This window comes from Cynocephalus volans, chromosome 7 (assembly GCF_027409185.1).
Source record: "Cynocephalus volans isolate mCynVol1 chromosome 7, mCynVol1.pri, whole genome shotgun sequence".
Classification (NCBI taxonomy): Eukaryota; Metazoa; Chordata; class Mammalia; order Dermoptera; family Cynocephalidae; genus Cynocephalus; species Cynocephalus volans.
The window spans coordinates 115,845,117-115,859,082 of NC_084466.1; the positions used below are offsets into that span (position 1 = coordinate 115,845,117).

Here is a 13,966-nt window from a genome sequence, read left to right on the forward strand (position 1 = left end):
TTCTCGCCTTCCAAACTTATGTGCTTATTTAGGAAAATGAGGAGGAACGGTGGCATGGGAGATGAGCCGTGATACACAATCACTCCCTTTTTAGCCTGCTGTTGCCTCTGAAATTCCTCAATTAGGAAAACATTCCGATGCACAATAGGCACCCCTACTGAGAAGAATTCTGATGATCTGCATTATCATTTGCTCGAGTTTTTATTTTTCTGATGGTGTCACAATTACTTTACCCCTTAACTCCATCAAAAAATATACAGTATATGCTATGTAAAGTAGGAAAATTCAGATACAAGTACTATTTGGTAACACATAAAGAAAAACATCCCCCCTTTCACAGATTACTGTAGAGAACTTAAAGCACTAAGTCTACATGTTCATAATGTTAAGGTAGGCAAGCCTTTCTGCACATGAAGCCATAAGGGAAAAAGTGGACTGAATTAACTATAAAACTTTAAATTTTTCCATTATGCGAAAGAATGATAAGCATTTTTTTTTAAATCAACAAAGAGAGATTTAAAAAAAAATGATTCCAAAGTTATAATAGAAAAATGTAAATAATTTTGTTCTCGAGTTTTTGACAGTATGTATCATTATTTCTTTTGGGGATATTATGCCCTTTTTTAACAGCCTTGCAAAATAAATGGTACCAAGTATAGTCAATCTGGGAGTGTGAAGGAGGAATGAATATTATTCACCCTTTCAGCTTCATAGGTGTGTGACTTAGAAGGTCCCTATGTTTGGTTTAATGCTGTGCTGTAAATATCTTAAAATCTTTAACTATTTTTGAAAAGAGGGCCCTGCATTTTCATTTTGCAATGGGCCCTGAAAAATATGTGCTGGTCCTCTACTTATTGTCCTATAAACTGCCTCTCTACAAAGCAGTAATTTTTGTGCCAACGAATATCAAGATACTTAAGAAATAACCCTGACCCTGAAGAGCTTATAGTTTAGAAGTAGAAATAAGCTTCATAATCAAATTATAAAAATAAAGTAGACAATGAAACATGGTAGGGATGAAGCTCCAGAGCAGGGAGAAATTACTTCTCGGTGGAATGAGGTCAGTATCCATGGGAGAGGCAGCTTTTAGTTGGATCCAAAAAGAAGAGAAGGATTTGAACACAGGCGATGGGGAGAAAAGGCAGAGAGGGAGTGTCCTGTGGGAATGCACAGGGAATGCATGGTCATGGGGAATCATTTGGTTTGCATGGAGTGGGAAGAAACCAGGCTGAAAGGGCTGGCTGGGTTTGGCTGTAGGAGGGCCTTGAATGTCCAGCTAATGAGGTTGTAAATAATTCAAGAGGAACTGTGAGCCATTGAAAGGTTGCAGAGAAAGAACCAGTTGGTCAGGTGTAATTTAGGAAGATTCAAACTGGCCTCAGGCAATGACAGTCATCGTGTCATCTCTCTGGACCCCCAGTCCAGCTCTACATGCACAAACAATGTGAACTTGATGTTTACAGAGGGACCAGATGGAAAGTGACATCAAAGTCAGCATTCACCTCTTTTTTATTCAACCAGTTAAGCTCTTCTTGCTGTAAGCTGACCAACAAAAAAATTCACTCTGGAGAGCCAATTTTTATTAAGGTTTGAATTGTTTGAATAGATAATACAAACTAAGACAGCTCTAAGAATTACACCAAAAAAAAAGTATATCCAGAATTGACCAAAACACACACACACACATATACACAGAGTGAGACATCTTCATCAACATCATAAGTGGCCAATGCTTAGGTATGTGAGACAAATAAAGGGCTCCATCCTACAGGTAAGCATTTCATTGATTACCAATTGGGCTCTTTATCAGGGCTATATCGGAAGAAATCAATAACACTTGCACTTGAAGTCATTAAAAGAATGTTCTCTCTCTCTGTCTCTGTTTCTCACCATACACACACACGTCAACATATATGCATATGTGTATATATCAATACATATATAATTATATATCACACACACACAGCACCTGAATAATTTAATTTCCTTGCAAACTGTACTAAACTTCAAACCGAAATTTACATTTCCATCTCTCCTAAATGTTGCATCCACTTAAATTGAGAAAAAAAAATCAACACCCTTAAAATGGAGTAATATTTTAGTATATTATTACTTGACATCAAATTAGAATTGTATTGTCCCTCTAGCAGGACTATAAAGGAAAAATCTTACTTGGAAATGAAATATGTATAAAAGACGAAGCAGAAACAAAACAAATTAAGCACAAGAAATACCCAAGAAAGGAATATTAAAATTGCATCTTAAGAAAATTCAGTAGATGTATGTGGAGATATAACACTTAAACAAAATGTGAATTTGACTTTTTAGCTCCTTTTTTTAAACATTTCTTCACCAAAAAATAAAAGTAGAAAACAGCAAGAAAAAAGTTTAATATTCTAGCTCTCAAAATGAAATCTGAATTAGTGATACTCTCCCTTAAGCTCACATAATCTGTACATCACTATTTAATAATGGTTCTGTTTTCAAAAGAAAAATGATACAAAATAATTACTTTTTTAAGTCATCAGAATTGCCACTATTCTTTTCAATAATAAAATAATATATTTTCTTTACAGTAAGATAAGCTTAGAGACAAAGAAATTCATTTCAGTGAATATCATGTATTCCTAAGATATGAAAACCTGGCTTTTTATTCCAATTTCCATCCTATATTGAATTATTATGATAATATATAATATCAAGGAAAGAAAAGCTTTTGATATTTCAGCACTGCAGCATAAAATGAATTTAATTCCAGAAATTAAACTCAGGATTAAAGGATAATAAGATTTTCCTTGGAACTTTTCAATCTTAGTCATCTGACCTTTCGTAGGGAAATTCACACAAGAGATGACTCAGTTGTACGGTGTGAATCTGTTTAGAAGAGGTGCCATAGATATACTAACTGATAAATTGTTAGAGATGAAATCAATATCCATTTTTGTTTAAGCAAGTTCTCATGCGTGTCTCTGAGCTGCACGCCTCTCTGAGAGATTACCAAATGGCTAAATACATGTGATGAAACTCTAAAGTTGTAACGGAACCATGTATCATGAAAATTGGCCCCAGATATGCAAAGCAGCCCATCCAAAACCTTGTTCTACAAATTCGTAGGCTATTCAGACTGAAATAAGGTCAAAAAGTCTTCACTGTGTGGTGATTCACATAATAGGGCTGAGAAGACAATAAATGCTCTCAAAAGGAGAAAAGAAAGCATCCTACCTTTTCAAAAATTCCATGTACTCGGTATGTTTGATGAGTCCTGTCCGCATCATTATCGTTTGAAAACATTGTCGATCGATGGCCCAGAGTTTCACATTTACAAGAGCTAGATCAGAAGAAAAAGAAAACAAACAGGGAAAAATTTGAGAATTTCAACCGTGAACAACGTCCTGCAAAAGAGATGAGTCATTCATGAGAAGTATAAAAATGAGTAAACTTTTGCATATCTTTAAAGGTGATATCATAATGTGCTATTTCATTAAAAAGTCATGTGTGCTTACAGACAAAATGTAGCTCATAATTTTTCATATTAGGATTATTGTCTACTAAGAAGTTTCCCGTTACTTTTATGTCCCTTAGGAGACGAGAGTGCCTAAGCACACACTGAAAGGATTTAATAAAGACCATATATGAAGAAAATAACACTGAGAGAAAAAGATGTTCACAAATAATAACACTCTGTGGTAGTCACCCAGAAAGGTGTTAATGACTCATAGGACCATATTTTAATAAAAAGTAGAGGGAAAAATTTAATTTACAGTTTTGAGGGGGATTTAATATAATAAAAATAATAATTACACAACCATTTCTACACAAAGCTTATCTTACAATTTATAACCTGTGCCCAAAGGTACCACATGAAAGTCTTATTTAATATATTTGTTGAATTTTAATTTCTACTCTTAAACAGCACTATCTTTGACAATGCATAATTAAGTGTCAAAGCTGAATATTATCAAACTTCATCATTTGATCCATCAAGCACAAGGAACAGACAAGTTTTAGAAAGAGACAGATAGGATAGTGTGTAACAGAACAATATACCAAGATAAACTTAGATTTTAAAAGATGAGCACACTAAAAATCTTGGTAATTAAATCTGTGTGATGGGTATATGAGAGGTTTATTTTATCGTTCTCTTTACTTTTATACATACTCATATATGTCTTCAAAATTTCATAATAGAAAATACCTTGTTAGCATGTGAACTAAAAGAAACCAATTCATATATCACACCTATGTGGTATGGGGTAGAGAGAGGATGTGTGGCGGTTTGAGCAAGATGTTGAATGGGACCAGGATATAGTTTAATGAGCTAAACACAAACATAACCTCTTCTTCACGGTTCTCAGACTAAGCCCAGTGAAGGCAATGGATTGGAGGTGAGGAGGACAGAAAATGTTACTAGACTAATTAGGCCATGTGTGTGCCTTGAGGGGACGGACTAGAGGAAAGACACGAAGTAACAGGTGAGAAGATAAAGAGGATGTTGTACTCCAGAATAAACCCTATTTTTGAATTTTACCCAATTTTTTCTTACAAAACTGTTTGAGACTAAGAGAACAAAATATGACTTCCTTCCTTGGCCAGCTCTTTTTGGAGAACAAACATACTCAATTAAGTAGAAAAAGAACGAAGCAGTGAGAACTGGTGTATGCGGGTATCCATTCCCAATATCCTTTAAAAATGACACTTCATCAAAACCAAAGTGATCACAGGCATTCTCCAGCCATATTCCAGAACACCTGTTTACATGAGATGATCCGTAAGACTAGATGATGCAGCCACAAAAGACAGAAAATCAGAAAAATATCCCTTAGAGGTGGAACTGCAAGTGGGACCTTAAAGAAGGGTAGGAGTTGAGCTAGAGGAGAGGAAGACAAAGGATAACTGAGTGGGGAAAGCACATAAACAAAAACAGTGCTGGGAATGAGCTTGGGAGAACAATCAGGATAAAAGAGACTGAAATGACTGAGACTGCTGAAGGGCTGCTGTGTCGTCTGGGAGTGAGTTGATGCAGGGTGCTGGAGGGCAGACTTATGTAACTAGGATTAGTTGGATGAACAACAAAAACTACTGGAGATCCTCAAAAGGCCAAACGAAACAAAGCAAAGAACCAACATTTAAAAGGATACACCACGGGAACATCAATACACATTTAAAAGCTTATGAGCAAAAAAATATAATAAAATATTTCTGTATTCATCATTATTTTTAATGGTTCCTAGGTATTCCACAGTATAGATTTGCCTCCCATCAAAGGACAAATTAGGAGGCACCAACCCATTTTATTATTTTAAAAAATAGTGGAAATAAAACACTTGTAACTATTACATACACATTTTGAAATGTACTTTAAAGGAATGCTTAGGAGTGGGATGCCTAAGTGCAGTAAAGCATACATATACTTTCAGGCTTTTTCCCTGCAGAGACACTTAAGATCATACTCCCAGCAGCAGCATATAAAATTTCTATTAAAGGCTCTCAAACTGAGAGAGATGACCAGTGATAGCTGAGAAACAGCAATCTAAGAGGAGCATACATTAAATTAGGGGACACCTGAATCAAACAGAATTCAGATCAACACTGCTGCTGCCAAGGAACAATCGATGTAAAAACTGCCGGACAGAGTCGTAATAGGATGAAAGCTCTATGTGAGGGAAATTGTTCTGTAGTGTGTTGTGTGCACAGTTTCAAACAAGATATGATGAGCTTCAAGCAGAGGTCACAGTAATTCAGGAGTCAGGTAAGGTGGGTCTTAATAGACGTGGCAGTAAGTAGAATAAGAGCCAAAGTTCGGCAGTTCTGTGGGTGCGTGTGCGTGTGTGTGTTTGCATATGTGCACGTATGCATGTGTGTGCGTGTGTGTATTGTGACCAAACTATCTGCAGCATCTTAAATCTGGATTCCCACCTACAGCCCAAGGCATCAACCCTGGTGTCCCTCCTTAGATAAACAACCTCTCTATCCTGTGAATTGCTAACGCCTTTTCTATCTGTATCCCTCGCTGGTGCTTAGTACATGTTACCAATACCATTATTTATCTCTCCTATGTCTCTATCATGTTTCCTCGGATTGGTTTGTATTTTCCCACAGAGAAAAATTTCCCTCTCATCTCTTATAACCCCCCCCAGAAGAAATTACCATTTCATTTGATAAGCATTAGGTATGTTTGCTGATTAATGAAATTTATATACATGAAGCTCACCTGCAAAAAAAGCCCCCAAAAGAATGGAAGCCTCAGTGGTCTCTAATGTCACATTAAAATATCTAAAATGAATTTATCAGGTTTTTATCAGGTTTTATTATCCATGTGTTGATAATGACTTCTAAAAATAAGTTCACAGAATTCAATAATTTTATTTTTTGGTTTTTGTTTACACGGGCTGTTGAAGTCTCTAAGAAAAACTGTGTTTCAGATATTTTGTATGATAATGAATATGGTTGATGAGATTGCAAATTTTCCCATGACCTTGGGCAAGATGTTAAAACTTTTTTTATATTTGGCCAATATACATATTAGTCAAGTCAGCATTTAACAGGCAGGCAAGCATAACTAATAATCACTCTGACTTGTTATCAAAAACATGGGTATATTAGAGTTGTGGCTAATATCTTGCTTCTTAAACAGCCTGCTGGGGTGTAAGTCTGTTGCTTCCACAGCTTAAAGAGACCATTAAAAAAAAATAAAGACTATTTACCTTTGAGCTTAGTGGTGTATTAACCTCTGTAGGGAATAAGCACTTCACAAATAAAACTGTGATTTTCGTGATGATTACTGTTGTTGAACACTTAAGTCTGAAGGACATAAAGCAGAGATAGTATTGGGAAGGGATTTTCCTTTTTAAGTATGTAACTAAAATTCTTTGCTGAAACATCATTTTCATGGGTTAAGGTCACTTTCCTCTAAGTGAAAAGCATACTTTGAGATCTCTAAGTGCACATGCACAGAGAATACCTTCGACACAGGAAACAGTTGGCTTTCATTTAGAGGACACCATGATTACAGAGGAAGGAACCACAAAATTGTGTCAGATGAGACCACAGATCTAGATTTGGCTTAAATTCTCCTAATGGAGAATTCGGCTGCCATTCAATTCAAATTTTGTGAGAATACTGAAAAAGCATATGTGAGTATAAAGTACTTATACACTCTAATATTTATTCAACACATATTTATTTTATAGAAAACAAACTCACAGTTCCTGCCCTCAAGAAACTTGGGATCTAGAACAAAGGTTGACAAACTATTGTCCATGCCAAATCTGGCCCATGGTCTGTTTTGTAGAGACTTCCTACCTAAGACTGGGTTTTATATTTTTAAATGAAGCATATTTAATGATACATGAAAATTATATGAAACTAATTTCAGTGTCCATAAGTAAATTTCAGTGTCCATAAAAGTCATATTGGAACACAGCCATCCCATTCATTTACACGTTGTCTCTGGCTGAACTGAGTAACTGCAACGGACACCATACAGACTGCAAAGCCTAAAATATTTCCTATCTGGCTCTTTACAAAAAACACTTGCTGATTCCTAGTATAAGAGAAAAACAAATCACGAGATAAATACTGCAATGTGATAAGTTCCTGGGGCTGTGCATACACGAGAAAGGAGCTGAGAAGGGCTGATTGAAGGCCTTGCAGAAGAAAACCGTCTAAGCCATAAGCCAGGGTCCTTCCCATGGTGTTACAGACTAAATGTTTTTGTTCCCCTCAAATTCATATGTTGAAACCCTAACTCCCAATGCAATGACATTAGGAGGTGAGGCCTGTGGGAGGTGATTAAGTTTAGAGGAGTTCCTGAAGGTGGAGCCCACTGATGGGATTAATGTCCTTATAAGAAGAAGATACATGAGTCTGATCTTTCTGCATGCTCATACCACGGAAAGGCCATGTGCGACCTAACCAGGAAGTGGGCTATCACCAAGAAACCAACCATGCTGGTACCCTGAAGTCAGATTTCCAGCCTCCAAAACTGTGAGAAATAAATGTTTGTTTTTTAAACCACTCGGTCTGTGATATTTGTTATAGCAGGCTGAACTGACTATGTCCCAGGGATTCTGTGGATGGAACTCAAGGGACTCAAATGTGAGGGGAGAAAACGACACCTTTAGTTTTACTACCCTGTAACTAAAATTTAGCATTTCTTTCAAGTATAAGTGTAAGCAACAAACCACAGTAGTGGTTTGTCACCAATAGAAACCATGGCTATTTTTACATCATCCTACATTTGCTGTAGATGTCTTAAATGTAATTTCCACTCCTCACTACTTTGACATTACAGGAGTTACTAGACCTGCTTCTAGAGCTTATTTTTCTTAAGTTATTATATCACAATTCAGTATTAAATATTTTATCACTGTATTTCAATGAATGGTTTATTTTGTTATCCTATGTATTTTATTTTATGCTTTTAAAAACATTATTCTTGTGCTCGCTTCGGCAGCACATATACTAAAACATTATTCTTAGAGGGGTCCATATGCTTTACCAGATTAATAGGTAGGCCCATGGCACCCACAAGATTAAGTGCCTCTGCTCTAAGCAAGTCCTGAAGGGAGGATTAGGTCAGAGAAGGAGGTAGTGGGAGTGGTAAGGTCAGGCCAGAGACTTAGCTGGTCTGTATCCATAGGGGCATGCCAGTTGTTAAAACATCAAAATACTTTTATATCATTTAGTAAACAGCCACTTCCCTGAGTTCCCTGTTTCCTTGCCCTTCTCCCAGGACCCCCTAGGATCCCCACTGTTCAGCAACTAGAGGGTTAACACTGAGCTCAGCAGGGGCTTCCCAAACCTTGTTCCAGAGCTAAGGATGCCAATGGAGTTTGCTAGATATCTTTGATGTTATACTACCACCGCCATCACCATCACAAGCACTTTTCAGAAAGAGGGGTCCAGTCTGCATGTGCGAAGAAGAAAAAAGTGACACTTGGAGGATACTCTTGGAGGTGCAGTAGGCTGAGATGCTGGGTGAGGTAGTCGGAGGTGAAACTGAGTGAGAAGGGAAGTACAAATGGTTAAATGGCAGAGGTTCTTATATGCCTTGCTGTGGAGCTCAGACTTGATCATGAGGTCAGAGGTGGGGGGGGCATTGGAAAATTTAAAGTAGGTGATTCACTTCAAAAAGATTGTGCTAACAGTAGCACAATGGTGCACTGCAGGAGGACAGGACTCAGGGGAGAGGAAGAGAGATAGAGATAGAGATGAAGATGGACATGGAGACAGAGGTAGAGATAGAGAAAGAGTGAGAGAGAGATCAGTTAGCAGCTCTTGTAATTATTCAGGTGATGGACACTGGTGATGGAAATGAAGCTAGAGATGTAAATGAACTTGAAAGGTATTAAGGATTTTAAACAGACAGGGTATGTCAAGGAGAAGAAATCTGACACTAACACCCAACTTTCTAGCCTAGACATATGAATGGAAATAAAACAGTAGAATAATGAATGCTGCATTTATATTATTCATAGTACAGGTGGCAGTGTTTTTGCAAATAACTGCTTTTTTTTAAGGCTTGTAACCACATACATTATAAACTAACCTAAGTGTCTTGTAATGAACAAAATGAGCTTGTAATTCGCTCCTACCTCTACATTACAAATATAAAACTGAATCTTCAAACTATTCCCTCTTGCTTTTAAAATTATCCTTGCTACAGTAAAAAGTTCTCACTATCTAAATAACATTCTGGAATCACTTGGTCCAACAGATATTTACACTCTAGAAATAAATATGCCAGATTGCTGTGGGTCCTAGGATAAACACCTTAACAGTCAGAGAGCATTGGGCATGTTAAGGAGGCCAAGATGAAGCTTCAGAAAAATTATCAAGTATCAGCCAAGTAAATTTATTTTTGGAAGACAATTTTTCTTTTTATAAAGTTTGATCAAAAATATATAAATGGCCATTAAGAACATGAAAAGATGCTCCATAGCACTAAACACTGGGGAAATGCAAATCAAAACCACAATGAGACACTACTTCATATCCATTAGGATGGCCATTACTGAAAATACAGAAAATAACAAGCGTTCGTGAGGATGTTGAGAAATTGGAACCTTGCATATTGCAAGTGAGAAAGTAAAATGGTGCAGTCACTATGGAAAATGGTAAGGTGGTTGCTCAAAAAAATTAACATAGAACTATCATATTATCCAGCAATTTTACTTCTAGGTATATATCCAAAAGAACAGCTATTTGTACACCAATATTCACAGCAGCATTATTTATAATAGTTGAAAGGTTAAAACAACCTAAATGTCCTCTGAGGGACGAATGGGTATAACTAAATGTGGTATGTACATACAATGGAACATTATTCAGCCATAAAAAAGGGATGAAATTCTGAAACATGCTACAACATGGATGAACATGAAAAACATGCTAAGTGAAATAAACCATACACTAAAGAACAAATATTGTCTGATTCCACCGATATGAGGTACCAAGAATCAAATTCACAAAGATAAAAAGTAGATTAGTAGTTACTAGGGGCTTGGAGGAAGCGGGAGGGGGAAGTTATTTTTTAATGGGTACAGAGTTTCAGGTTGGGACGATGAAAAGTTTTGCAGATGGATAGTGATGATGGTTGCACAACAATGCAAATGTACTTAATGCCATTGAACCGTACGCTTAAAATGGTTAAAATAATAAATTTTATGTAATGAATACTTTACCACAATAAACAAATGAGCAAATAAACAAAAAGTTGATCAGATAGATTCATGTGTTTAGATAACTAAAGAAAATGTGTTTCATGTTTTGTTTTATTTTTATTTTCCTTAAGCCTCATACCAGTATTTAAAAAAGAAATACTCAGATATCCAGTGTATCCAAGGCCGAGTTCAAACTTCATAAGCGGGCACTCGTGGCATTTCCCAGGTCTTCCCCAGCCTCCTCTCCAGCTTCAAGCCTGCCCCTACCCCTCCAAGTTAAGCTTGTTTTTACCCCATGCCTTTGCCCTCAATGGTCCCCCAACCTAGAATAACTTTCTACACACTTATCTTCTAAACTCCCACACGTTCTTGCAAGGCCCAGCTCATAAATATCTGTATTGGGGTTATCCAGAGAAACAGAACCAACAATATATATATATATATATATATATATATATATATAAGAGGGGACTTATTATGGGAATTGACTCACTATTATGAAGGCTAAGAATAGAGAGAGAATATGCCTTTCCTCTGCCTTTTTGTTCTATACAGGACTCAACAGATTGGATGATGCCCCCGTTGGTAAGGGTAGATTTTCCTTACTCAGTCCACTGATTCAAATACTAATCTTTTCCATAAACACCCCACAGACACACCCAGAAATAAATGTTTTACCAGTTATGTGGGTATCCCTTAGCCTGGTGTAGTTGACACATACAATTGACCATACCTTTCAATTTTTCGATTTTTTTTTTTTTTAACTTTCCCAACTCTTTGGGCAACACTTTTTGCAAACTTGTTTATATTCTACTAACCCTTGATACTTTTAAATCTTCACTGTTCAAGATGATAGCCAGTAGCCATACATGGCTACTGAGCACTTGAAATAAGGCTAGTGTGGACTGAGATGTGCTGTATGTGTAAATTACATACACAAAGACTTAGAAGACACTATGGAAAAGGTATGTAAAATACCTCATGAATAATTTTATGTTGATTAAATGTTAAAATGTGATATTTTTGGTACACTGGGTTAAATAAAAATATACTATTAAAATTAACTTTACCTGTTTCCTTTTACTTTTTTAATGTAATTACTTAAAAATATAAAATTGCAGATATTGCTTACATTATATTTTTATTGGTCAGTTCTACTCTAGAATAACAATATGCATGATATATAATCATTTATTTACTTATAATTCTCTTGTTCAATGGGATGGCACAAAATAAGAGCTGGTCACATATATTCTAAATTAAATTTTGTGTGTCAAATATTTTGTCTAAATAAAATTCTTCTGGCTGGCTGGATAGCTCAGTTAGTTAGAGTGTGGTGTTATAACACCAATGTCAAGGGCTCAGACGCCTGTTCCAGCCAGCCACCAAAAAAATAAAATAAAAATTGAGAAGCGCTGTTCTAGAGAATTTCACCCATATTAAAAAATCATAATAAAAGTAAATAAATAAATAAAATTCTTCTCTATTCATATACTTCATTGGAAAATCACCATAGACCCTCATAATCTCTATTAGGAAAGAACTAGTTTTCAGTTTGAGTTGTGTCTGGGTATCTTTGCCCTGAAGCAAAACATTAGCTGAATTTTCTGATGAAGATTCAAAGAGTAATTTATTTTTCCTCAAGGTAGCCCCTGTTTTTCAGGGAACATTCTCTAATAGTACAAGAGTCTCATTTAAAACGTTTGCTGATCCATTCCTTGTCTAAATGGACTAGGAGATTTTGAGGGCTCAGCACAGGAGGAAGGACAAGAAAAGTTAGCCTCAGCTTACTCTCCTACCTCACCTTCAACATTAAAGACTGCCAGTTCATGCCATAAGTTATTTTAATATATGCCCAAGGAATCCCAGAAGCTTTATGCTACCCCTTATTTCTTGATGCATGAATCACTAGTGATCACTCAAATACTTAGTGTGACAGAATCAGAAGCTTGGAAAAACCTTGAGGGGCTCCACCAAGCCCACAACTGCTTCCCAACATTATTAAGGCATACATTGGCCTAGAGCTAAATTCCAACTGTCGAATGTTCTGAGACAAACGCTTCCTGATTAGAAGAGGCCATTTGCTGTTTACTATGCATCTGAAGCACACCAGTGTCTCCACTGTGCAAATTGCTTTGCTGTTAGTTTGGAGGATATTTTTTAATCTTTCTCGCTTAAAAAAGTTATCTTTTTAATGATATATATTATATGAAGAGGATGTGTTGTAAAACTGGATATTGCAGATCACAATAATCATTATAAACCTAATAATAGAAAATCACCATCAATGTTGTCATGATATTCACATATTTGAAAAGATGTGGTATGGTGTGGGCTGCCCTGTAACCACGCAGATAAAAATTAAATAGCTGGTTCTCTAATTTCTGCTTGACTTCATACCTTGTACAAAGGAACTTGTAAAGGTCAAGTGGTGACTTTTGAAAATAGTTGGAAAACAATTAACCAATGTAACGATTTTAAAATTTAAATTTACTTTTAAATGTTAATGATGCTGGAAGGAGCAAGTGTATGGTGATATATTTTAGTGCAGATAATGATAATAATAATGATCATTATTTTAGGTATCTTTATTGAACATTTCCTATACAACATGGCAAGAACTTTACATTTGTTATACTTATATCTGTTTAACATGTATTATTCCTATGAGACATTCTTTGCTTCTTTCTATAAATATAGAAACTGAGCCTCAGAAAGGTAAGTCACTACTCAGGTCACACATATAATAATTAGAAGAATCAGTTGCATTCTGACTCCAAAACCTACTTCTTTTTACTAATAAAAGGGTACTTCAAAAAGTTCATAGAAAGATTTGTATTATCTTCCAATTGTATTTTTCCATGAACTTTTTGAAGTACCCTCAAATGAGCTTCTTAAACTGGAGTAGGAATATCTGTTTTCCTCACTCCATTTTTTTCTGGTCCACTTTACCACCTTACTCATTTTCTTTAAATGATTAGAAACCACAGGAGCAAACTTTTACTATAAATATTGAGGTGGGGAGGATTTCCTTAAATTAAAGCAGAAGTGGCCTGCAAATTTTATCCTAGGCTTTAACGTCAAGTAGGTTCCTCCTGGCAACCTTCTATCCCATCTGTCCCTCCCTGCCTAACAACACCATGTCATGAACTCTCCTTCTCTCACCTAGAGTCACAGGGAGCTGCCCTCCATGCTTAGAGGGCCTTTAGTAAAAAAGTTCAAGAAGTATGTGCTTCATTCTACAGCCTCCAATTTTTAAACAAAGTAGCTGCCAAAGATGTTGAAAAAGTCATCCTTAGAAG

The 13,966-nt window shown here is 36.2% G+C and overlaps 1 protein-coding gene across 2 annotated transcripts in view; it reads right to left on the minus strand.

Moving 5' to 3' along the window:
* Positions 1-13,966, minus strand: part of PRKG1 (protein kinase cGMP-dependent 1) — a 1,297,492-nt gene that overhangs the window by 502,401 nt on the left and 781,125 nt on the right. For both annotated transcript variants that reach the window (XM_063103400.1, XM_063103401.1), the window contains exon 4: positions 3,223-3,328. In XM_063103400.1, the coding sequence (XP_062959470.1) occupies positions 3,223-3,328 (106 nt within the window). The remainder of the gene's footprint in view (positions 1-3,222; positions 3,329-13,966) is intronic.